The sequence below is a fragment of the Chanos chanos genome, chromosome 3 (genome assembly GCF_902362185.1).
Source record: "Chanos chanos chromosome 3, fChaCha1.1, whole genome shotgun sequence".
Taxonomy (NCBI): domain Eukaryota; kingdom Metazoa; phylum Chordata; class Actinopteri; order Gonorynchiformes; family Chanidae; genus Chanos; species Chanos chanos.
In genome coordinates, this window is record NC_044497.1 from 10,556,221 (window position 1) to 10,582,014 (window position 25,794).

Below are 25,794 nucleotides of genomic sequence, written 5' to 3' on the forward strand. Positions count from 1 at the left end.
TGAATACTGCATTGATGGGGGGCCATCTACCACTGCTTCCTGTTTATACACACACATACGCAAACAATAGGAAAAACCCACTTCTCTAAATGTTCTTCACCGAGTGGGTGTTTAGCCCTCACATCCGAATCAGGTACCAGATTTGAGACCGCAGAGAGCTAATTCTTACAACGCTATCAGATGGTGCGAGACAGCTTGACATTCTTAACTGATATTTTTAAAAACACGAGTCAGAAAGGGCAGATGTCGTAATGCTCTGTGCAATATTTTAGAGTATGCTGTTTCTGTTACATCATCGGTTTACATAAAAAAAAAGGTACTGTGCATTTATGACAGAAACAATTTCATCAAACTTAATGTTCCACTGAGACAAAGAAACCAAACAATTCCAACAAAAGTCAGTTCGTTTATTGATTGCTCACTACAAATATTAAAAAACAAATGGCTCGAACAAAATCATAACAAGGAAGTTCAAGCATAATCATAAATATATATTTACACACAAATAAATAGGCATTCGCACTCATTCACATTCAATGTATAAGACTCTGCGTCATGACACTTAGGAACTTAGGAGCTGTTTGACATTTTCCAGGCACTTGAAGAGATATGTATGAAGAGGCTGGTGGCCTTTCTGCTCTGCATCTGTGAATAAGGTGAGGGAACAGACTGAGATCAAGTCATACTTTAGATCATATACATACACACACACACACACAGTGTGAGAAATGCAGCTGTAATACACACTGAAATGAATTTTTAGGAATAGAAGACATCCTTTGTGAATTGATGATCAAACTGAATGAATGCATACCTCTCTTAGCAGTGGTGTGTGCTTCATCAACCTTCAGCCTGATGGAAGGATACTTCAAAGTAGCCTTTGCCTTTGTGGGGAAAAATCAGATATGCCAAAGAGTGAGATAAAGGTCTGACACCATTCATTGTATACAGGCCGACAAGACGTACTGATTATTCTATCTCATCTTAGCCTTCTCTGTCAAAGTAACGCAGGCGGGCAGTAAATGATTAAATATGTTTACTGGGAGGAATCAATATTCTTCATTATGAAACTGATACCTCTGGTCCTGAAGGCAGACTGAAATACATTCATAGCACTTACTCATTCCTCGAGACAGTCACACCTGTGATGGGTTTACCCGTCACTGACTCGCTGCACTGACTGACTCAAGAGTATCAAAACCACTGTCATCTAAGACATTAGCATGTAAATATGTCACCCTTCTGTCACCTAGCAACAGCGTAGGTTTTCAGCACTATAGTATTAGTGCTAGGTGCTATTTATGAATTACATATATGCGAGTATGAATCACAAATGGTTTGATCCTTTCCTGAAAATCCATGCAATTATTGTCTTAAGCATGCGGTAAGCGTTTTATAAAAGCAGCGAGGCCATCGTATAAGATTATAATCCCAGTTAAAAGGGTTAAAACAGTTCTCCGTTTTCACATGTTCCTAATATCAGCTTTTAACTGCGACCATATTCATGATCCAGAACGACTGCCTCACAGCTTCACTGAAGTACCTTCTGGTAGTTGTGCAGAAGAGACCACAGAGCGGACGCTCCGATGGCACAGACATCTGGCAGGTTACTGTCCAAACATGACACCAGCAGCCCGACTGCTTTCTCTGACAGGAATTTGAAAACAGTTATTCTTTATATATTTTGTGGAAAATGCACCTTATTATGAATACATACACACACACACACACACACAATACAGCCAAGTGAGCGGACACAGAATAGCCGGTACAGAAGTACACCACAGAACGGTAAGCGTGACGTGTCCGTCGTTTTCCGCCGAGACCAACCGCAACGCGTCGGGGGAACTAAGACACCCAAAGTTCAACTAGGGGGTTCTTCTCGTATGTACTCGTACCATTGGCGAGGACTTTGGGTTTGTTGATGGAGCTGAAGCAGATGTTGTGCAGGATGATGAGGGCTGCTGATTTGGTGCTACTGTTTTTGTGCTGGGCCATGTCGATGAGGAGCTCCAGGCTGCCCTTTAGCTTCAGGATCATCTGCTGCCCGTCCTCCCCAAAGGAGACGTTTAACAGCAGCTTGAGCCACAGAGTCACGAGCGCGCCGCTGTGTCGAGAGCCGGGCTTCGGCACGGGCACAGAGAGGAAGTGCTGCAAAAAATTACTCTGGGGGGCGGGGGGGGCGGGTGAGATTAAACGATAAAAGTTGAGATCTCAGATGTTGCAAGACACCAGACAGAGAAAGCAAAGTAAGTAGGTACTGGCACCTCTAACCGAAAGGTTAAGCGGAAATTTACCCTGCTTCTGGTAGGCAGTCAGCGAAAAAATCTCACTGGAGCTTTTCAGTGATTGCACAGACATTTCAAAATGTTTTTACAGATTAGAACGCTTAAGGTGAACATGTACTGGGCGGTGACTGTCCTTATGGAGCTACCTTTTGTAGGACGCTCTTGCAGTCGCGGGAGATAGCCAGGTTGGCCAGCAGGGAGAAGGCGAGGGTGTGAATGGTACTGTTGTCAGGAATCGCCTGGGAAGCCAGCTTCATTACACAATGCATCAGAGAGTTACTCACTGTAGCCCTGGGGAGGGAAGGCTGTCCTGCCCCATTACTACTGCTGCCACACAGAGAACCACATGCTAAGAGACATGGAGAGGGAGGGAGGGAGAGAGAGAGGGAGAGAAAATACTTGTCATGCATAAAATATTACTTGCAGTGTGGACATCTCTTTTTCAGTTTTTTACTTTAAACCACACACTAGTATTAACAGAACACAGGTCACAATAAAGAGTAATGGCTCTAAGTGGCCTAGATTAAATGAATCCCATTAAATAATAAACTTTTAGGATCTACACAAACGTAAACATCTGCTATAAACCGTGGCGCTGTCATCTGCAGCACTACATTGTCAAATGGGTGATATTTTATAACCACACACACAGATAGGGCATATAGGGGTACCTCAAAGATCTGATCTGACAGATGTGTGGTTACAGACAGCAGGAACATGTCTGATCTGAGGTTTTGAGTGGCATGGCTTTTTTTTTTTTTTTAAGGGGGGAGGGTACTGTGGTGAGTCTGAGTAGACTGAGTGAGTTTATATCAGTGGAAAGGGTAGGGAGACGTGTACTTTGATTAAAAGGCACAGATGACAGATCTCCACCCCCTCATCGTCTATAAATACATAACTTCTGGTGGGTTCACACAAGCCCCCTCTGCCCCCCCCCCCCCTTTTTACCATTTCTGACGTTACTGTGGTTTAACAGAAATGCTCAGTTTACAATAAAGAGCGTGATAAAAACGTCTGACTGAACACTGGCAAAAATATTCAGCCATCTTGGTAAAAAAAAACAAAAAAAACAGACACAGACACAGACACAATAAAAAAAAAAGAAGGAAAAAAAAAACATTTAAAAAAATTCGGATAATCCTGGGCAGTGGATATTAAAGGACTAGCTCCAGGCGTTCTGTCAGTGCCCAAATCAAATAATAAAAGAAGACAAATCAAATCCCAAAAGAAAATTCAGCTGGAGCGATGAGGGGTTTATGAAAACTGTATAACAAACAGCATCCTATAAGGAAATGTAATAGCATAGATAATATGGTGGCTAGCCCGAAGGCAAGCTGCTTAATTGAAGGCTCGCTTCATAATCTTTAAACAGTGCCTGCTGGTAGCAGAACCTTTGAGGTGCAGTGTATTAGACAGGCTGCTATTGCCTCGCAGTGTGTGAGTGAAATAAGAGTGACGAAAACCCACACGCAGTCTGCTTAGCTGCCTCTCTCTGACATGAACGCAGCGCTATGCTGCATCCTGTCTCGACAACGACATGTTCCATGACCTCAGCTAACTCTTTGATGCGATCATAGTCTCAAAATACACACACACACACAGACACACACACACAAACTTCCAATTTTTTATGGAGGTCACGTTCACTTTTTTTTTTTTTTTTCCTTTTTAAATCAGTTTCCGCTCGAATGACTTCTGAACCTGATTACTCAACACGCAAAACAGCTTCGAGGGACATGCAGCTATGCACTGGATACGCGCTCTCATTGCGCCATCCTCAGCTATACAGTAACCATACCGCTCGGCGACACTGTCCCTATTGTGTTAGTCTGGCGAACACCAGCGCTCTATATGCTAAGGCACGGTTGAGCAGCTAACGGTGGATACAATGCCTCTCACACTGAGGGCTATGACTCAGTCAGCTTAGCTGATTGGAGAGCCGGGGGATTGCAGCGGGCACGGCTCCACTAGACACATCCATTATCTCAGCCCAGGAGCTCATTCTCACTGACCTGCGGCACAATTGGCCGTATAGACGCAGAGCAGCTCTAGCGCGGCGGCCAAGACGGGGTCGTCGGCGAGGAGCCACGGCCACAGGGCCAGCAGCACCGCGGCTATGCGCAGTTCGGCCGCCACAGCCTGCGGAGAGGAGGAGGAGGAGGAGGAGGAGGAGGGGATGAGGACTAATGAGAAAGACTTGAAAGGCTCTGTTTACGTTTTTTTTTTTTTTTTTTTCCAAAGTAACGTTGAAAGAGTTTAATGTGTTTTTTTCCCAATCAGTCTTGAGCCTAGTATTTTAACAGTTGTGGCATAATAGCAGGTTGAGAATAATGAGGCTTTGTTAACTTGTTTTACTGGTTATCTAAGGTTTGGCAAATATGAGAGATCCTATAATCACGAAAAACATTTAGTCTTGTGTCATGGCTTATATTGTGGAGAAGAGCAACAGAATGAAGAGAGATACAATTATAATCGATACTAAGTGGTGCAAATGGATCACTAATATAACAGAAAACACATCCTAACAAAAATAACTAAACATGAGCTACTTGCTTTGGATTCGCTGTTTAGATACAGGCAGTTCCTCAATATCTCCAAAATCATCTTCAGTTCCTTCATGCTGTTCTCCTCCTGCCGACAGAAGAGATACAAATCAGCGCTTCTGCCAAAGCCCTCTTAATGTAAGCACCGTTAAAGTCTACTCTAACACAAAGCCCTGTAGGGTCATCAGCACATCTCCACGGAATCCCACACCTTTCTCCTGTGTGTTGATCTGACGGGGTTCAGTGACTCCATCTGTAGCCGGCTGTAGATTTGCTTCATTTGTTCCACAGAGGTGTCAATCAGACCAGCTAGAGAGTTTGGAGAGGTAAAAAAAAAAAATCACACTTGGTCAATCACTACATCCCCACACTCAGGGTGCTCACTCTAATGTTGAAGATTTTTTTTGAAGGATGCTTGGCTGTTCGATACCTTTACAAGCGTAATTTTGAGCACTTGGACTGCAGGCCAGCAGAGACATGAGAGCTTTTGCTGTTATTTTCTTCAAAGGGTCAGAAAACGGAGCCTTCTCGTATCTCTGAAGTTGATACACAATCAAAATTGAGACATCTCCCGATGTAGCCTTATGGCTTATTATCATAAACACTGACGATAATTAAAGTCATCCTTCCCATCTGTTCCGCTGTTTCAACGACTGCCTTGTGGAGGATGTTTGTTTTTTTACGACGCTCGGCGTCAAATATGTTTTTGAGGCATGATTAATTCAACATCTTTCAGAAGTTTTGAAATGCAAACTATTGATCTGTTCTCCAACAACCGATTATTTCATACTACTTAATTACAGCGTAATTGATTTCCGGCGCCGGCGCTTTGATGGGGGGCGTGCTGGGGGGAGACTGTTACCTGCAGTAAGGTCTCACAGAGCTCTTCGGCCGGCGCGCCTGTCAGGACCCGAGCTAGAGGAGAGCTGGGCGTGGAGCGGCTTGTTTCCTGCCCTCTGCTCTTTGCTTCTTCAGAGAGCAGCGCGCACAGGAAATGCAGAGAGGCCGCACAGAGAGGAGGGTCAGACGCCCACCGCCCCAGACACACCGATATGGTACCTGAGTGTGAACAAACGGATGTTTTTTACTTTATTCGAATGAAAAAAAAAAAAAAAAAAAAAAAGATAAATAAATAAATAAAAAGTCTCCAAATTTTGGGACGAGCCAAACAAAAAAAAAAACTTTGTATCAAAAAGCGGTTTGTATTGAGAATTGTCTACGACACAACAATAACCGCGACAAGAACTACAGAAAAAGCCCGACTCCCAAACCCAACAGGCTTTCGGAAAATTCCAGAAACCTTGAGGCGACTCCGTACATCTGACGCCCACCCACCTGGCTTAACGTATCAAATAAATCCATCACTGACTTCTAAAAAGGCCCGTCATATCCTCCCCTGTCCCCAGTCTGTCAAAAGCAATCTCTCTGAGAGAGTGTGAAGGAGATAATGAGCTAGGGTTTAGACTGCATCTGTCTTCTTTTCTTTCACATTCCCTCTCTCCCCTCTCAAAAAAAAAGAAAAGAAAAGAAAAAAAAAAAAAACTAGGCTCTGTTCCACTCTCCGAGTACCCTAGGCTGAGGTAGCACCTGAGAAAGGCTGCCAGTGTCTGCCCAGTGCAGTGGAGACAGATGGGCACACAGCAGAAGCGTTCCTGCACACCAGAGTAGCCAGCAGCATAAACAAGTCTGTCCAAGTGTGGAACACCACGTCCCGGGTCCCTGCATCTGACAAAAAAAAAAGAAACCAGACACCCAGTCTACCGATGACATTCTCATTAAAGGCTTCGAGTCAAGTGTTTACTGCTTTTTTTTTTTTTTGTAGGCATTAGGAAAGAAAAGAAAAAAAAACCACTCACATGACAATCTATCAATGTCAGTTTAGAAGAACTGTTTGGTTTTTGGGTTTTTTTTTTTCCAGTACTTCATTTTTTTTTTTTTAACACTGTAAAGAAACTTTCTGGATTGCAAAACTTTCAGAATGTACCACGCACAATTTTCTCCCTGCCTGTATCGCTCAGAGCACTCGCCGTTCATTCAAAGCTACTGAAAACGCCGGAGGTATGTGAGAGGCTTTACCTATATCTGCGATATTGAGGGTGAGGACCGAGACGATACGGGCCAGCAGTGATCGGAGGAAGTCCAGTTGGGATGCCAGGTCTTGGCTCAACACTGAGGCGTGCTGCAGGAGCTTTGAGAAACTCGAAAGGGAACGCAAAAGGCTCAGCGCCTATGGGACAGACACAATGAGTCATCTGGCCCACACACAAGTATGCACAGTCACACACACACACGTACACAAACACAAACGCACGCTGAGCCACAGTGACTGGCAGGAGAGGAGCCAGACACAAAGCTCTCCCAGGAAGAAGAGAGAGGAGGAGAAGAAAGGAGGATCAGAACTCTTTTGTGTTGCTGTGATGTTGTGAAGGATGACATCCTAAAAAGCGCGCAGACCTGTTTCCTGGCATCCTCCTCGTCGCCCGGGAGCAGAGCAGGTGTCCGTAACTCGCTCACGCATCTCTCTATGGCTGCTGCATCCACCAGACTACAGTAAACACAGGAGCACACGGAAGAAAACTTCTGAAAAAGTGTCTACACAGCAATCGTTTCGCATGAGAATTCTTTAATCTGAGAAGATAAACAACCAACCAAAGGACTGAAAATAAAATGAATAAATATCTGATATCTCAATTATAAAAAGAGCTTAAATTAAAATATCTATATTACGATCTATAACATCATATGCATAGTTTTGCAAAGTGTGGAATTTATGTGTGTGTGTGTGTGTGTGTGTGTGTATGTGTATGTGTATGTGTGTGTGTATGTGTATGTGTATGTGTATGTGTGACTCTGTGTGTGTGTGTGTGTGTGTGTGTGTGTGTGTATGTATATGTGTGGCTTGGGTGTGTGTGTATGTGTGTGTGTGTACCTGAGAGAGCAGTAATACCCACTCTCACACTGAGGAGGGAGGATGTGGTCGCTATAATGCTAAATGGCTGTGTAGGTTAAACAGAGCCAGCTGTGTGTTGGAGAACATACAGCACTCAGGGTGAGTCTGTGCATGTGTGTGTGTGTGTGTGTGTGTGTGTACGTGTGTTTGTGTGCACACCTGGCGAGGGCTGAGAGTATGAGGTTTTGTTTGAAAGCGTTGAGCGTAAACTCAGGCAGTACTGCAAGAAGGTTGCTGAGCAATCCGCACAGGGCAGAAACCAGGTGAGGGGTTACTATGGAGACGGGCTCTGAGGAGCCGTACGCCGCGCGAGAGTCCTGTGACAACGACGACTCGCTGCCGTCTGTGTCGCTCTGGCCTGCGGCACACACGCACATGCACACACACACACACACACACACGCATGCACACGTACAAGCAAACACAGACGACAGCATTAACGGAAACTCTCACGAACACGTACGCAAACAGTGCGTTCCCTCACCCACCCATTCACATCACCATGACTAGGTATTTTTCCGGATGTTTCCGGGAACTACTTCCTCACCTTGAGCTGTGAGTCTGTTGACTGGAGTGTCCTGAGCAGGAGGCACTGGGGACGGGGGCACAGGGCTGTGGAGCTCGCCGGAAGCTCCAGGGAGAACCTACAGTAGGACAAACACTCTAGTATCCACGGCCGTGGGGCTGCGCTGCGTATGTGTTTTTCAAAAAGAGTGCTTTTGTGCTGAAACTCTGATTAGTTATCGACTGGCGCGTCTCGCTTTAATCAGCCTGACTCACCAGAGTGCTGGACGTGGACATGGAGCCTGGAGCCGGACTCTGGTTCACGGGGACAGAAAGGCCTTTCCAGTGTCTCAGAGAGTCATTCAGATCTAAAGCCAGATGCATCATCTAAATCATTCTCCAGGCTCAAAAACCAAGCTTACAGTCATCTACTTTACTGAGGCAACAAACACTCTCCAAGAGCATTAGTACCTTAAAATTAGAGCACTACAAATGAAATATTTCTAATTTTCTTCGGATAATAGTTCAATGAAATCTCAGCATAGGCAGCAATTGCACGCATCCAGCTGAATCAGACTGTAATCAGCCGTTAGAGGACTCAGTACAATGCATGTGAAAACATTACCATCGGTGGAGTAGGTCGGCTGACCGGGGGTGCTCAGGCTAAACGCGTGTCTGCCCTGGTAGCAGGACTTTACAATCTGGCACACGTGCTCAAAGAACTGACAGTGATAGAGCAAGGCCTGGAGAGCAGGCAGCCCCACCAAGGCCAGCCCAGAAGACTCATCATGCACACAGGGACCCTGGGTGAGACAGAGAGAGAGAAAGAGAGAAAGAAAGAAAGACAGAAAGAAAGAAAGAAAGAAAGAAAGAAAGAAAGAAATACAGAAAGAAAGCCAGAAAGAAAGAAAGAAAGCCAGAGAGAAAGAAAGAAAGAAATACAGAAAGAAAGAAATACAGAAAGAAAGAAAGAAAGCCAGAGAGAAAAAAAGGAAGGAAGGAAGGAAGGAAGGAAGGAAGGAAGGAAGAACAAAAGAAAGACAGTGAAAAAGAAAGAAAGAAAGAAAGAAAGAAAGAAAGAAAGAAAGAAAGAAAGAACGAAAGAACGAAAGAAAGAGATCGATATTAACCAGATAGATCTGCAAGTATATCTGAATAAACCTGATTGAATAAAAGTAATGTCTAGATTCTATTACTAATATTATGTCATTAAAGTCACTCCCATGTTTCTTTGCAGTTCACATACCTGCCAGGTAAAGTCTTTGGCCTCCTCGGAATTGGCAGGCATTGGCATGACAAGGAGATTTTGTAAAATAAATGCCGCCTGTGAGGGAAGAAAAGTCAGCAAAATCTACAGTCAGCAATACTGCCATCTTGTTGCATCAAAGTAGCAATGCATGCAGCCTCCATAATTCCTGACAACTTCAGCAGATCGACCTCTCAATACAGAATAACATAAAAAGCATGGAAATTCATACAAGGCACTGAGCATTTCAGAAAAGTAACACGGTAAGCATTATTTTATAGATTATTTTTATTATTTTATAGGCTGTGAAAACTGGATTGATTGTGGCAAGTAGTTTCAGTGGCACTCTAAAACTGGATCATAACACAGAGAGTAAGCCAAATTATTGGTGTTTCATGGATGGAGGGTTGTTACACCTATTAGCAAATTTGGATTGTCACAGCATGTTTAACAGATTATAAGTGCATAGTTTGGGTAGATGTTTTTAACATGTGGTAATTTGTCTGGGATGTGACGCTTAGTTAAAGTAGTCATTTGGTTTTAATCTGGAGTGCAGTTAGCTGTTAGCTGGTACACAGTAGTGAGCAGATTTTATAAGTAGCCGAGTTGGGGGGTGTGGTAGTCAGCTCTGAGTGTGATTTGCGAGCTCTGGCCGTATTGGTTCGTCTGGAAGAGCCTGAATGAGGAAGAGGTAGTGTGTGTGTGTGTGGAAGTTTTAGCCCTTAAGTTTGGGGCTTAGCAGGCAGTTTTTCGGGTTCCGGCTCGGCGGCGTGCTTTACCTCTCTGCGCACCATGCTGCTCTCCTGCTGCTCCAGAAGGATGTTGAGCAGTGTGCCCCACAGGCCTCCCGAGATGTTCTGGCAGCTGGCGGCTAGCGCCACGCAGCCGCTCTCCAGCGACGACAATGCAGCGCCAACAGCCAGACTGGCACAGCGCACCTGAGACAGCAGGGCAGGGACACCACACTCCCTCAGAACTGGCATGCATGGTTGGCATATAGCACTGGCATGTCTAACTGGCATGTGTTAGTACTCATTGGGCTATCATTGTCAATGACCAACACAGAGCAGCATCTGTTCCGCTACTCAACCCGCTGACGCCGGGGAGGGATCTTGAGACAGAGACTCGGTGAGGAAGTGAGGAGCCGAGAAGGATTGATCTTAATATTTGAATTTTTTTTTTATTACTTCATGAGTAATAAGAATGAGTCACGGTCTTGCAAAGGGACATAGCTTTGTGTCGCGTTTCCTTGTTGACAAATAGCCAAGCAATGAGGATCAGAGCGCGGTTTTAAGGCCTACTGAATCACAAATGGACTAATTCCAACGACAAAAAAACTTTTTTGAAAGTTAAATTTGAAAAAAATGACCTTGTGTCCAGACATCTTCTGAGCATGTCAAACACTCTTTTAAAATTGGATTGGGAAGTGAAAGTCACAGCTTTGGTATAAAATTGCACTGATCAAAGATGTGGATTGAAATAATGAGCTTAGATGTGCTAAAAGGCAGTGTGGGTATGCATGCATTAACTCAGAATATGAATGACATAGTGACTTGCAGTAAATTGGTTGCTGAAACCCTCTATAACAAGATGTGTGTGTGTGTGTGTGTGTGTGTTCCTCACCTCTGGGTCTCTGTCGACCCACAGGGGAATTAGCCAGGCCAGGCCCAAATGAGCCGAGGTCTGCTGATCAGCGCTCTGTTCATGCCCAAGAGACCACAGAGACATCCAGTCCTACACACAGACACACACACACACACAGGCACACAACAATGGGACTTTAATATGCTAAAAGCTCTACTTTTTAAGAGTGTATCTAATCCAGAGGTGCAATATTTCTCTTCTAACATCTGTGGAAATGAAGCATTAGACCAAATAGACTATTTAAGTTAAATATTCTGAAACCCAGTAGCACATAGATGTTTAAAAAAAAAAAAAAGCACGTTTAAAAAAAAAATAAAAAAATAAAAAAACACAGACTACAGCACATTTTTCCCAATTACAATGTAAATATGACATGATCAAATGACTAACAAAACCTACTGAATGTAGGAAATATATATATAAAAAAAAGAAGTATGAAAACAAGAATACTATGTTTTACACTGTTTCATTACACTTACCTTATTTTTACTCTCAGACATCATCTCGTGAGAAAGATGAAGCAGGCAGATCACTGCATTTTTCGTCACCCCTTTGCCCATGAATGACATGGAATTACCTCCCCACTCCACATAAAACGAGGATATGACCTGGGCAGCAGAGCCAGGCGAGATGAAAGACTGTTATTAATAGTCAGAGCACAGAGCATCGGGTCACTTCACCACACACACACACACACACACACGAGCGAAGAGAGGAGCTCCTAAGTGCTTTTTTCCCTCCGACATGGATTAAACACAGCTGGCAATGAGGCTTTCATCTGATTTGAAGTGAGTCACGAAGAAACACGAAAGAGAGGAGAAGAGAAGCCACGATTATGCATCGAAAAATAAAAAAGTGGAAAAGAAGGCAAGTGTTTGTAGTTTCTTTCTTTTTTTTTTTAATATACTTGAGTGTTCCGAGAAGTGCGCTTTATATTTAGCTGATAACCCAAGCACGCTGTGCATGTGTGTGTGTGTGTTAGGGACAAGGGGTCATCGTGTGCTACACGCAGTGGGTACAGACCTCTAACAGGCCGCTGAGGTACTTCAGGCAGAGGCTGTGGGAGTCGGTAGCAGATGAGTGTGTGCTCCAGCCCGGCAGGGCCGTGACATGAGCCATGCTCCTCAGCGTCCTCTCCAGAGACGGCAGGCCGTAGAAACGAGGGCCGTCAGACACACGCAGACACTGCAGCAGATGGACCGCCAGCTGGGTCTCCAAGGGACCGGCCAGAACCGCACACAACCTGCAAAAAAAAAAAAAAAACACCCTCACAGGCATAAGAACATTTAGAAACCTCGTCTATGCGAAACTGGTTTTCAAAGAATTCAAAAAAAAAAAAAAAAAAAAAAAAGAGTTCTGATACATTATCATGATACATTACATGATACATTTTCTGATAAAGTTTAGAATTCTTCCTTTCCCAGTTCTCAGGTGTAAAACACTTCTCTTCTGATCATACATTTAGGTAATGCATTTCTGACAGCAACAAGAGAGGATTTGGGCTAGTCTTGCCTCCTTCTTGGGGGACGCTTAGAGAATGGCCTTTTAGATAGAACGCGGGAAGAACAGCCAGGTTCAAGCAAAAAAGATCTTTTTAAGGTTAAAGAAAATTGACTGGTTTGGCTAAATGGTTTCCGTGGGCCTCATTTTTGAAGACAAAAAAGCGCCGGCTGAGCGATTTCTCTTTTGCTCCCTGTCCGATCCACACAGCGGTGTTAGGAAGCATAACTCAACCGACGAGAGAGGTAGTGGATTTATGCTGAGTTTAAAGCTTAATTAAGACCCACCGGCTGTATGATATTTAATTAAAAAGAAATCACAAAAGAAATAATTACTGCCTATTGTTATTTATGGCTCGGTTCAAGTTTCATGAGACAGTGTCTGACTTCAGTGAAAACATGGCAAAATATTCATACGCATTCTGTAAGAAATCTGAGGGGGGGGGAGGAAAAGAAAAAAAAAGAAAATCAATTCTCCCCTGGGCCTCAGACACCCAGGTTGAAAACGGACAGTACATTCATAAAGTTCAGTTAAGGTTTGTTCGAATAAACCGCATTAATCATTTACCGTTGCGCTATTTAAACTTCCCTACCCTCTGCTTTTATGCATTGTACTGTGAAACAAGTCATAGATTCTGTCAGAAGATCCGCATTAACTGGGTACGGCCCGTGATCAAACAAACGCCTGGAGAATAGGTATTCGTGTGTCGGGGTTGTTGGAAATGTTTTCAACATGTTTTGTTTCCAGGGCACTTACCTGAGAGGGTATTTAACTGTTTGAAACCGCTATGCCTCCGAGCGCTTTTCCACCTTTCGTACACGCGCTTTGCATACAAAACATTTCAGTTTTCTGAGCAAAGTGAAATCTCACAGAATCAGCTTGCAGTCTCCAGTTGGAACCCAGCCATTACTGACATCCAGGAGCTTTCTGTGCGTGCGTGCGTGTGTGTGCGTGCGTGTGCGGACTCTCTGCATAGACCAGGAGAGCGTTTGACTACCTGTCGGAGGTGTGGGTGAGCCGTTGCAGCAGGGTGTTGAAGAATGCTGTCAGCTCTCTCTGAAGACGCTGACTGACCAGGCCCTGCAGGTCCTCCGCTTCCCCCTGCGTCGCCCGCCGCGCGTCCGCCCCGCGTTCCGCACCCGGCAACAGGTTCAGCAGTGCGTTTGTCTCCTTTTCCAGACGATGACAACCACACACGCACACACACACACACACACGCACGCACACACACACACAGAGCACACACACACACAGAGCACACACACACACAGAGCACGCTAATGAAGTGACGTGCCAATCACAGTTTCTCTCCCAGCTCGACTGAGCTCAGTTTGGTGACACTAGTCTTGTTCACCACAGGAGGAAACATCAAAAATAGCTACCCCCATTACAAATTCTACATCACGGTAACAAAAGCTACTCTATTTTGCATGTAATTTATCTCCATACTCGTGCAGTCAAAAAAAACTCCTCTGGCATTGTTTTCATTTAGTATCATAGAACATTGTAGACACAACAGATGTTTAAGAAACATTCCAGTAATTACAAAATCACTTAGCATATCAACACAATACCCACTGGGTGTTTCATCAAATATGGGTTCATCTGCTGGATAAGCCAGGTTGTTTGCATACATACACTTTAATGAGAAGCAAGATACTGATTGAATCCTAACGCAATCTCTGTAAATAACAGAGCCATTAATCTCCAGAGGAAAACAACACCAGCAACAGAGTGATAACAATTTAAAAATGAGCATTACGTTTCAGGCATGGCACTCCATTTTTGAGGTCTAATAAGATATTAATGCATTTCTATCACCCCGACAGAGTGATTTATTCTACCGCTCTCAAATAAATTCAGTGTCTGTTTTCGGGGAGAGAAAAGTAGAACAAAATCAAATTAAAAAAAAAAAGCAGACTGTGCCTCTTTATTGTTTTAGGACGAGAAGAGAGCCCAAAGTAATCAGAGAGAGACAGAGACAGTCATCCATAACACATTACAAGTGCAGCTCAGGATGGGACTTTGGTTTGTAAGGGTTACCTGTTTATGAAGGAGCTCTAATATCCACCTGAGGTCCTGGTAGTCTGAATCTGACCTGTGCTGTTTAAAGAAAATATTGAGGAAGGCAACAATGTCCACCAGCAGCCTTTGGTCTGCCCCACTGGCGGGCTGAACCTGCAAAAACCTGGATAGAGGGAGACGAGTTGAAAAACTTTCAGTGCTTTCAGAGACACGGCAAAAATTTAGAGGCATAGTACGTGTCTTCCTTTATTTTTTTTAAAAAAAAAAAATTCCAACCAGCTACATGAATGGACCTCCTGCGAGAGTAGGCAGGCTGAGGGGAATACCTCTCTATGGCAGGGTGCCAGGGAAGGGCCTGGAGTGTGCTTTTGCTGCTGTGGGAACAGGGTTTGAGGGCCAGCCGGTCGGTCAGGATGTACAGGTGCATGCGGGCCAAGGCTTCGCTCGCCGTCCCGTGAGACCCGGCGGAGCGGACGGCCCGGACGCAGTCCCGCAGGCCCGTCCCGACGTCGCTCACCCTCAGGGCCGAGCCCTGGGCCGCGGACATGACCAGGTCCTCGTGAAACCTGAGGAGAGAAAGGGGCCAGAGTACGGGATGACCTCATTCTGCTAGAGCGCTTTCTTTCATTTTCTTTATCGCTTTATTTTTGAGAAAGCTTCCCCGAAATGACGCAAGATGTTTTTGAACGCTTTCTCGGGTTGTCTTGAAATTCTGCCTCACAAAGCACAATTCATCATAAAAGCAAACGTCCCAGGTTTACACCAAAAGGATCCTCATTCATTTTGAACTAGGCAGGAAAACAACAACAACAACAAAAACGACTTCTGCATATTTTTCAAAAAAGTGATGTCTCTGGAACTTTCATTTCATTTAGTGAGGATAGAAGGGGGGGGGGAACGAGTTTTAGAACACTGAACATTCTGAAGGAACTTATTTTCTCCTATGACTGTGTGTTGATTTTAGAATAACAAAACCGAACATTGTTTTCATAGTTCTTCACTGAATGAGATTTCTTTTAAGTTATGTGTAATCCCTCAAAATCCAAAACTGAAAATAGATAGACTCATTTGACTTCATAAAGTCATATCAAAGGGAAATGAAGACAGAGTTCTCATGGAGGTTTCTTTTGTTATGAGAAAACATTCTGAGCACAGTACATTGGAGCTGGCAACAAGGCCAAAATGAAGGCAGAGAGACGGCTAACAGAGGAGACAAAAAAAAAAAAAAAATGACACGCTCTAGCCTGGAGAGAAGTTCGAGAGATACAAGGTCCGAACCGTCAATCATAAAGTGACGCCGGTGAGATGTCTAACTTACTCCATTATATCACTTCTCAGGCCATTCAGCTGTTCCAGGAGTCCATCAATGCCAGAATGCCATGCTCTGTTCCAGGCAAACTGAAGCATCTCCCTGACTGGAGGCAGGCTCAGAAGATCAGAGGAAGGGGGGAGAACAGTACAGTGTGGGCTCACCACATGGTGGGATGCAGGTTGAAATGGCAAATTATACCTGGGAGGGAGAGAAGAGCAGGAAGGCACGCTTACCAGTCAGAAACGCTAAGGAATGTCTAGTGACGTTAGGTGTCGTGGTGAAACCGAAATACCTCCTTATGACTGACACAGGCAGAGAGAATGACGCAAGTGCAGAGCCCGGCTCCGTGTTGTCGGTCCTAGCAAACACATGAAATAACATGTTCAGTGAGATGGAACCTCTATATTCATATTCAAAAAGGCTGGAATTGAGACAGGAGAATGTTAGTTCATACTATGTGATTGAAAAACAAGGAGAGTTACTCTTACCATATGTCCACTCTGGCTATTTCATCAAACAGAAGGAAGCACATGAGTGCGGCAGCTTCAGCCACTTCCCCTTGATTCTCCTTTATTATGAGTGAAGCTAACGGGAGGAGCAAATGAGAGGAACGGGGGTTGAAACATTAATGTAACGACGTCGGCTCATTCGTCCGCTCGCCCACTCGTTAGGGGACACTATTCTACCCTGCACTTTCGAAAGCTTTGGAAATTGCGCTCATCTTGGGGGGGTCAGTCCGTTCAGGAAAAGTCAAGAACTCTTCTCTTCGCGTTGTCTAGACGATGACTAACATCCAAACACGGCAGCATATCTAAACAAGCAAAATCTGAAGAGGGTCCGAGGTGGGACGGCTCGAAAAACAAGCTGATTGATTTATTAAATTACCTCTCGGGGTGGGGGGGGGGGGCAAAAAAAAACAGTGTCGCTATATATGGACTGTGAGCGTTTTCTTGACCTTTAAACGACCATAAATTCTCTCTGACAGTCTCAAAAGGTTGATCCGTCCCTTTCAAAAGACAAAAGACTTCGGTGTTGAAGACTAAAGAGAGAGAGAGGGTAGTTTTTGAGCGAGCGAATGCTGCATTACCTCTCAGCAGCGTGAGGAGGAGAGATGATCGGGGTGCCAGAGCGTGGCGCAGGGAGGCGTCGGCATACACCAGCTTCCTCAGTATGCTCACGCTGGGCTCCAACAGGCAGTCCCTGCTCTGTGAGGGGGAATACGACACAGATCCACTCCCAGTTTTCTCTCTCAAACGCGCGGTAAAAGCCAGGGAAATGTGAACTCATTAACTCGTTTGATTAACAGTAACAAGGAAAAAAAGTCATTACCGTCATCAACCGCTCGAAACGGTCCAGACGGTCATTATGCTAAACAGTCATAACAAACAGACACAATGAACAGTGCTCGGCAATTACTGTCCAAAACCGGTCGTAGCAGTTGCTGCTAAAAAACCCGACAAACAAACAGCCAAGACAAAATTCCTAATGGACAATTACAGTGCCAAGCAGACGGCCTATTGAAGCGGCTAATCAGGTTGTGCTGTATGCATAACCACCCCACATTTCTAAACATATTTCTAAGTAATTGCACCTCATTAGCAGGTTAAAATACTTCACTACACTTGCAGATTTAGGCCCGGGGTAACACTTAATCACACGCACACAAAAAAAAAAAGGGGAAAAAAAAAAAAAAAAAAAACCAAATTAAGACTGACTCACTCTTGACTGACGCCATTAACTCAGAATTCGTTTCATATTCAGATCATATTTGCCTCGGTGCACTCCGGTTAAAATTAGCAAACATAAAACTACATAGCTTCATGGGCTGAAATGCCTAAGCAAAAATAAATAAATAAATAAATAAAACCCTTATATTTACCATTGCGTTGCTGTGCACGCTTTCAGAGATGAAGTGAATGAGCTTGTCCACAATACCAAGGCTTTTCAGCACTGCATGCATGGATGGATCTTAAAAAAAAAAAAGGACTTTTCTTTTTACTATCAAGCAAAACAGATGACATAATACATACAGTCCAAATCTGTTGATCAATATCTGGCACTCCATCACCGATCAATTTCACAAGCTTTCTGTCACAGGCTTACAAAAAAATGTTATGTTCATGTTATAAAATAGATTTGAACCCTCCTTTATGCATTAAAGGACAGCTCAGCGGCACACCACAGAAAGCCTACAGCACTGTGACTCGCCCGTCTGCCAAGGCTCGAATGGGAAAGAGTGCAGATTCCTCACCCTGCACAACGACACAGAGCTGTTCAGCTGCAGACTTTCTGAGGACGAGGTCGACGGTGTCTGAGGTGAGAATGCTGTACAGTTTATTCACACACTCCACCTGTTACAAGACAAAAGCACATATCCGTCATACTATACAGGGTGGACACCGCTGTGGATGGAGCCTAACACACAAAAAGGACGTCTTTCAAAATGTCTTTCGGTCAACGCTAACTATTTTTATCAAATAAAAGGTGCAAAGTGAACACTTATGCGTAAGGCCACAGAAACCAGTAGCCCATCCTCAGGATATCTTCAGTCAGAAAAAGTAACCATCTCTTCACCTTGACAAAGGATCTGTTGGTGTTGTCCAGTTTGATGTCCACTGTCTTATTAAGTGAATAAAGGGATGGTAGAGATGAAAGGACGGCACTGTCCAGAGCCGGCCTCGCCGTGCTGGCTCCCTCTGATTGAGTCAGGTGGGGTAACAGGTGTTGAACAGCGGTGTTTCGTACTCTAAAGCAAACCGCCACATAGACAACGAGTTACGGCACTGGAACAACGCTGGAGCTCTCAAACGCTTCGGGTGACGAGCAATAAAGAGCAATATCGCAGTCCTTCAAGCGGAGCTTCAAAGATGTTTTCAAAGCGAGTTCAGCCTACACCTTTAAGAAGACGATAATGCTGAATCTTAACAAGAAGCTTGAGATTTATACATATCAAAGGAGGCTTAGCAGTCTAATGGTATGGAGCAGCGGTAGGGATTTGAAATTGGCCTGACACACACACACACACACACACTCACGTGTGATGCTTAGTGAAGAGCAGTCTGAGAGCAGCTCGGAGTCTGACAGTCTGCGAGGGTGCCCCGTCTCCCATCTCGTCTGACGCTTCACTTAGCAGCAAGATACAGTTTCCCAAAGCGTCGTTCGTGCCCGCGTAGCTCTATGACACATAAACAGTCTGTTTTACAGCCGCCCTGACGGACAATAGGCTTCCAAAGGGAATCCAGTTGAGCGCGAGAATAATAACCATGCGCATCCCACGTTACAAATTGTATAAGTCCTCCGTTAATGACGGGACCATCCAATTACTGGCTGTCCAGGACAAAATAAATCAAACTTAACGACCTTGAAGAAGGTTCATGAATATTCATTGGGTTCAAACAGCTTTCAAAGATACATGGTGATTCAAAAAAAAAAAAAAAAAAAAAACAACCTCTTCCTTTTTTGTATTTTGTGAAGCACAAATAACCTTGTTTAAAATGGGATGGAGAGCAACTTTAAAATTAAAATGATGCCTTGGGCGTGCTGAAACGCGTTAATATTGCAACAGAGTTTCTCTGTGCTTATGCCAAGCCTGTGCATTACCACGGCGGTGTTTGGGAGAGTTTACCTGTAGTATGGCGATGACCGGGTGAAGTGCCTCATTAAATCTTCTCCAAGCTGGAGCTGTCATCATCAATCGTCCTTTCAGCAGATAGAGAAGGATCTCCTTGGCAGCAGAATTCACCTTTGGATCACACATAAACCAAGCCTTACAGCATTTGATAATTCACTTGCGAGTCATTCAACATCGTCTGAGAGCTGTGCATTGGCAAATGTCATAGTGGACATGTGCAATGTCAAACATTAGTTTTGACATGACCCTATCAAATGCAAAAAAAAGAGAACATAAAGGTTAAAAAAAAAAAAAAAAAAAAAAAAAAAAACACGCTTCAGTATAACCTATTCTATTTTGCTGTCCATTATAAAGCATGTCTGTGAGGAAAAAAAAAAAAAAAAAGGATCTAAATAATTCACCTCTCTTGCCTGGTCCTGAAGGCCAAATGTAGTGATTTCATAGAGGACGCGGCTGTGAAGCAAGAAATTCACACCACTGCTGACAGATGAGGCAGGTTTGGCCACATTGTGAACCCCTAAACAATCCTAGGAGGGCAATATCATCAGAATGAAGTATCAATATTACCTCAGGTCCGGTCCTGCACACTCCTAACAGAATAATATCACAGATCCTATAGCTGCATGGCCCAATTAAATTCTGACCGTACCTTCACTATATTGAGGGTACAGGTATACGCCTCAGTCTTTACAGGAAGGAGAGGATGACACAAAAGCTTCAAGAAAATCTTTTGACTCTCCGTCATAAGGAGTGGGCTGGCTTCTGTAAACTTCCATCTACAAAGGCAAATTGGTTCAGTTCAAATTTACAAAGGGTTCTCATATTCTGAGATATATGGACACAGAAAAATTCTAGAGAACTCTAAGATCCTTACAGGTGGGAGCACATCTGAATGCATTCTTTCACAATGGGTAAGTGCTGGTGATATGGAAGACCTTCCAGTGATTGATCAGCAAGCTCCAACAGCTCCAACCAATTTTTATCTCCCTGTGAACGAGATTACGTTTGACACGAACAAATTCGAACCTGAAGTATAAGAGTGTGAAATATCACCATAACAGATTAAGCATCATCACTAATAATCCAGATTATTCTTTCTGGTGGAAAGAAGGCCTTACTTCTGCCTGGGCCTCTTTAATGAAGGCACAGGTGGTCTCCATGCTGTGGGCAGCACGAGCTGCTGTCTTGTATATGCTGTAGCTGTCTGAGCTCGCCTGCTCCAAATAGGCTACCGCAGACTCGTGGATACTGGGAAAAGCCAAACTGAATGGTGTATCCAAGCAGAGGATGAAAATGGCCCCTGCTGTACTTTCTGGAAGATTCTCGCTAGCCTATATTAAAAAAAAACAAAAAACAAAGCAAAAAGAAAATGGTGGTTCAGCAGTAATCTAAAAAATATATAAATAACAGCAGACTAATGAAATTTAATTAAGTAAACGGCAGACTTGGTCATGCTCTCTCACTTTCTCCACAGGCATAAGAGTTTGGAGAAGTCGGATGGTGAAGATGGCAGAGCACATGTAGGCCATTCTGTGGAAAACCAGGGAAGACTCCGGCTTGTCAGAGGACGGGTTATTGTGATGGAGCATTATGTCCCCCAGTGCTTCCATACATGCTTGAAGCCTTTCTCTCTACAGTAACAGATACAAGAACATGGCAAATCACTTTGTGAATGTCATTCAGCACTGTTTACTTGAGTGGCATGTGGCAGCCACCAGGGGGCAGTAAGAGCCCTTTGGATTTCAAAGGAAGTTTGTCGACAAAAACAATTTTCAGGATAAAATGCCTTGAGCATGCATCAAATGTCAATGAGGACAAGGAGCATGCCTGGAAAAAAAAATATATATTTATTCTTAACGGTGAGCTAGCCTGTTGTGACTGGGAGCTTACATCAAAGAGCTGTGAGAGTCTAAGGCAAAAGCAGTCTTACAGTTCTCTAGGCACTCAATAAACGAACATACATTTAACCCACATTCATTCAAAGAGTCGGCCATGAAATTATCATTCACAAATGTCTCACAAACCAAACAAGCATTATTTAACAAGTCTAACAACTAAAAAAAAATTAAGGACAAGGTTATATGAAAGGTGTGGGAGCCTTAAAAAAAACGGGGTGCAGTGATTGATTTAAATATTCTGCTGTCACTGTGTGACTTCCTGCAAAACCGAGTCGAGTTTAGAGGGAGAGAGAGAGCTGACAGGTGTGTCTGAGTACTAATGGTGACATCCCCCCATGGCTGTATCCCTGCGGCATAGGCAGTTTTTTTAGAAGCACTTGCCAGCTCCACAGCGGTGAGGCTGGGCTCGTCCCACAGCTCTTGAGCGACGCTGTCTCCCAGAAGCAACAACACCTCCGCCAGCAGCTCCACCAGTCGCTGGAACAGTCTCAGGCTATCTGTGAGAGAGAACAGGAAACAAGAGAGGGAGAGATTCACTGTCTGACGGCAAAAAAAAAGCACGACGAAAACACGTGGATCTTCGCTGGTCGTCTACGAGGGCCGGCAACGAGTCCAGAGAGAGTTTCTCACCTGTCCTCAGGAGGGGTACGGCACGCTCGATGGTCGCCACGCTGAATTGGGCCAAGCTCCACTGCTGCACCTGAAGCTCCAGAGGGTCCTCGCTCTCCAGCTCCGGTAGCTCCAGGTGGGCCTGGTCCTGGGGAGACTGCAGGGGGAGCCCAGGGGTTGCCCCTCCCTGGGAACTACCGCTGCTGCAAATCAAAGAGAATGCTTAATATCCCACGTCAGGGATGGCTGACATACAAATGAAACAGACAGGAAAAAAAATCACCTACATAAACATAAGCGACTCTAAATTTACATATCCTTACCTTCCGGACAGGAAATGAATATTCACCCCCACTGACCTGTTGGAGGCAGCATCCCCATCCTGTCCGTCCCCTCGGACTCTCTGCCCAGGGCGTCCCACCACCGAGGGCCTGGGGGAGCACTCCTCAGGGGAGGAGGCCACGGACTGCTGGGGGCCTCTCTGCTCCTGGGAGTAGGACATGGAGGAGTTCTGGGAGACTGGATCTGACGAAGAGCAATTGAAGAATATCAATGTCTCAAAACCATCCGTTTCGCAGCAAAAACGGGATACAGCACAAAACGCTACAGGGGTTATTTATTTTTACACGCTACTGTTCACTAGCTCACTCTGAGCTCATTCAATTCAGCGAGTCCTTCGAGTGCCAGCCGGACAGTGTTTATTCAAAAGAGAGCAAAAACATAGCATTAACCTATGAGGGAACTGTGGTGTTTGATAAAGATTCGAGAGAAGGCAAGCTTGTTTATAGCACAGGAAGTCTATTCTCAGAAGGCAGTAGGGGCTACCTTGCTTGGCTGAGCAGAAGCTGGGATCTCTGTGGAAACGAAGACGGCTCCTCAGGTTTGTGCAAAGCTGATGCAGGCAGGCAATTGCTTGAAGTGTCAAATAGCTAACGTCAGTTTCAGCATCAAGACAAAGGAGGGAAAGAAGACTCTGATAGAAAAAGAAAAAAAGAAAGAAAAAAAAAACACAGAACACTGATTAGCAAATCCAAATAACACACACAAAAGAAAGAAAAATAGCAAGGATAAAATCAATTCTGTATTCTTATCACCATTTAAACCACAACAGTGAAGGATTTAATTTACCACTTTTCAAGAAAGAGTGAGGCCTAAAGAAATGGTTTGTGACAATAGCGGTAAATAAGACCGTGCACTAAATTAAAGGTCATTGAATTATAGGTGCTGTAATTTGCAAAGTATTCAAAATCTCTGAGCTCTGGTGGCACTGATGTCATGGCTGTAAATCCAATTGATTCAATTCCCCTAATTGGTCTGATCGACCTACCAGAGAATTAGTGGTCACTAATCCTGCAGTCCCAAAATAAATAAATAAAACACAAATCTTACTTGAACTGTGCTTGGCCTCTGCAGGAAAATTTCAGCTGGAAAGTCCTGCATGATTACATCTCGTAAAAGTTCACAGGTGGTCTGTACCAGGTTGGGGTTGTTACTGCTCAAGGAACTATAAACAGAGAGAAGCATTTTATAAAGGTTTATGCAAACCACGCATAATCAAAATAGCTTAAGCAAGTGACCGAAATGCATATAGTCTAAAACCGTGTCTTAAACATAGTGATAAAGTGCATTGGCACCCATCTGTTTGCTGCACACACCTTTCATTTGATGATAATATATGACGATCTGTGTTGGTCAAAGACAGCCAAGGAAAGGCTGAGAACTTCAGACATCTCACTGCGGCGTTCACTGCTTGACACAGATAACAGACAGAAGTTCAACCAATAACATACAGGCTTTAGTGAAACATCTAAATTAGGGTAAAGCACAAGAAATCTCACCTTTAAGGTTGAACCTTAAGCAAAAGCATACATTGACTTCAAAGTTAATGAACTGCACCTGATACTTTTGGAGGAGGCACATCTGTCTGAGTTGGTTTGCTTTGCTGAAAGTACCCTCTTGATGATGATTCATTCTCTAAGGGGAAAAGCAATAACTTTTAGCAATTGCGTGGAAGCAAATTTCACCTCACCTCTTTCATCATACAGTCAACTGTTTGATCTTTTCCTTGTAAGCGAAAAAAGGGGGAATACTGAAAAGTCCTTATGACAATATTGAGTAAAAAAGTCTTTTTTTTCTACGTTAGTAAACACATTATTTCAAAGAATCAGTGCGAAAGATAAAGCAGGTGCATCTGTCTCACCGGTCTGTAAAGGGGACATCAACTGTGGCTCATGAGACATGTCAGGAAGACATTCGGGGGAGAGATGAAACAACTGATCAAAGATGCCATCAACGATGGCTCTAAGCTGAGGTTCAACATTTGGTGTAAGCTGGGTGAGGAATTCCACTGCTCCAACATCTCTCAGCATCTGAGCTCCAGTTGGATGCTTTGACAACACGACAACAACAAACAAATACTGTTAGAATTCTAAAGCCTGAGTAAAAAATATATCTATCCCTTATATCTGTGCACTGAGAACCTGTTACTGTTGTCAGGCAAATGATATGACAGAAACACACTCTACCACCTGTCATTCTCTATGAGGACTGGGAAATATTGATTTGTAAAAGCTCCGGGTAAGGTAAACGGACATTATATTGCCCTACCTTTGATAGTACGTCAAGTAGCTCTAAAACCTCCTCTTGCATAGGCACCTCAGGAAAATTAAACCACTCAAGAAGGAAAACGAAGAGCATTTTCTCTTGGACGAGATCAGGAACGGATATAAGCCCATGTTCAAGTTTGCATTTGATGTTTCTGAGGGCTCGAACTCTGATTTCCACTAAAGAATGGCCTTCGAATTAAAAGAATAAAAAAAGGACAAACTCAGCTTCAAATCCGAACAAATTTACCAAGGATGAGTATGTTGACAAGTGACACTGAGTGGAGAATGAACGAACTTGCTTACAGAAAGAACATTCAGTTGAATGAAACAAGAAAACTAACCAGCTAACTTGGATTTGCCTCCATTTACCTGATATTGATTTTTTTTTATAACAATTTCCGAGATGTGACATAGCCAAAACTTTATTAGTTGACTGTTAGCCCACGAGCTAGTAGCTAGCCAGTTTTAGCTGTCACAACTGAGAGTACAGCCTCTAATATACTTACGACAGAAACCATTACTGAGTTAACTTACCCATTAAATCAAAGCAGGCAAACTGAATACTTGATTACGAGTTCAGTTTTAAAGCTTAACAGTAGTCGCAAATAGGCTAGGTTAGCTTGCTAGCAAACGAAAACAAGTTTTTTTAAATCCTGGAAAGTTAAGAGTCAAAAGGAATATCTTACCAATCTTCTTTATAATCGATGATAATTCCATTGTTATATATAATTATATAAAGTATCAGTACATGTCAGGTGGGCTGTAAATGAGCGACTGGAGTATTTTTTCTTTTTTTTCGGTTAAACGGTACTTCATTGTCACAGGTTGCCCGGGGTTTGTTTTCAACCACCGCGCCAGTATCATGTACTTCCTGGGTAAGGGTGTGTTCAACATGAATGTAGTACAAGTGCATCAAATCAATAACGATAACTGCAAGACTCTGAAGAGCCATTCTGCCACTTCTGATCAAATTTAGTGTGTGCATCCGAGGTGCTCACAGTAATCAAAGCTGAATCAAGTAATGTTTGAGGATACATA

The 25,794-nt window shown here is 43.8% G+C and overlaps 1 protein-coding gene across 1 annotated transcript; it reads right to left on the reverse strand.

Moving 5' to 3' along the window:
* Nucleotides 1–562: 562 nt before the first annotated feature.
* Nucleotides 563–25,473, reverse strand: rttn (rotatin). The gene is made up of 49 exons (XM_030768783.1): nt 25,443–25,473; nt 24,758–24,945; nt 24,351–24,537; nt 24,047–24,124; nt 23,806–23,896; nt 23,540–23,654; nt 22,976–23,123; nt 22,510–22,675; nt 22,172–22,353; nt 21,923–22,038; nt 21,107–21,274; nt 20,762–20,974; nt 20,518–20,630; nt 20,293–20,419; nt 20,045–20,170; nt 19,638–19,754; nt 19,048–19,187; nt 18,587–18,758; nt 18,264–18,363; nt 17,892–17,980; nt 17,100–17,217; nt 16,501–16,597; nt 16,305–16,370; nt 16,019–16,210; nt 15,027–15,266; nt 14,719–14,863; nt 13,673–13,845; nt 12,199–12,418; nt 11,655–11,783; nt 11,155–11,265; nt 10,311–10,469; nt 9,532–9,609; nt 8,911–9,088; nt 8,562–8,653; nt 8,329–8,425; nt 7,941–8,139; nt 7,286–7,376; nt 6,908–7,058; nt 6,419–6,556; nt 5,694–5,890; nt 5,262–5,367; nt 5,043–5,140; nt 4,842–4,919; nt 4,301–4,427; nt 2,435–2,637; nt 1,899–2,166; nt 1,544–1,647; nt 815–884; nt 563–645 (listed from the first exon to the last, which is right to left on the reverse strand). Exons 1-49 carry the CDS (start codon nt 25,471–25,473, stop codon nt 563–565), a joined length of 6,675 nt encoding a protein of 2,224 aa, XP_030624643.1.
* Nucleotides 25,474–25,794: the final 321 nt, after the last annotated feature.

Coding starts and splice junctions, on each gene's coding strand:
- rttn (XM_030768783.1), bottom strand. CDS start 25,473: ATGGAATTATCATCGATTATAAAGAAGATTG. Junction 23,124..23,539: donor AGAGGCCAAGCACAGTTCAA/GTAAGATTTGTG, acceptor TTTTTCTATCAG/AGTCTTCTTTCCCTCCTTTG. Junction 22,676..22,975: donor CTTCTGCTCAGCCAAGCAAG/GTAGCCCCTACT, acceptor GCTCTTCGTCAG/ATCCAGTCTCCCAGAACTCC.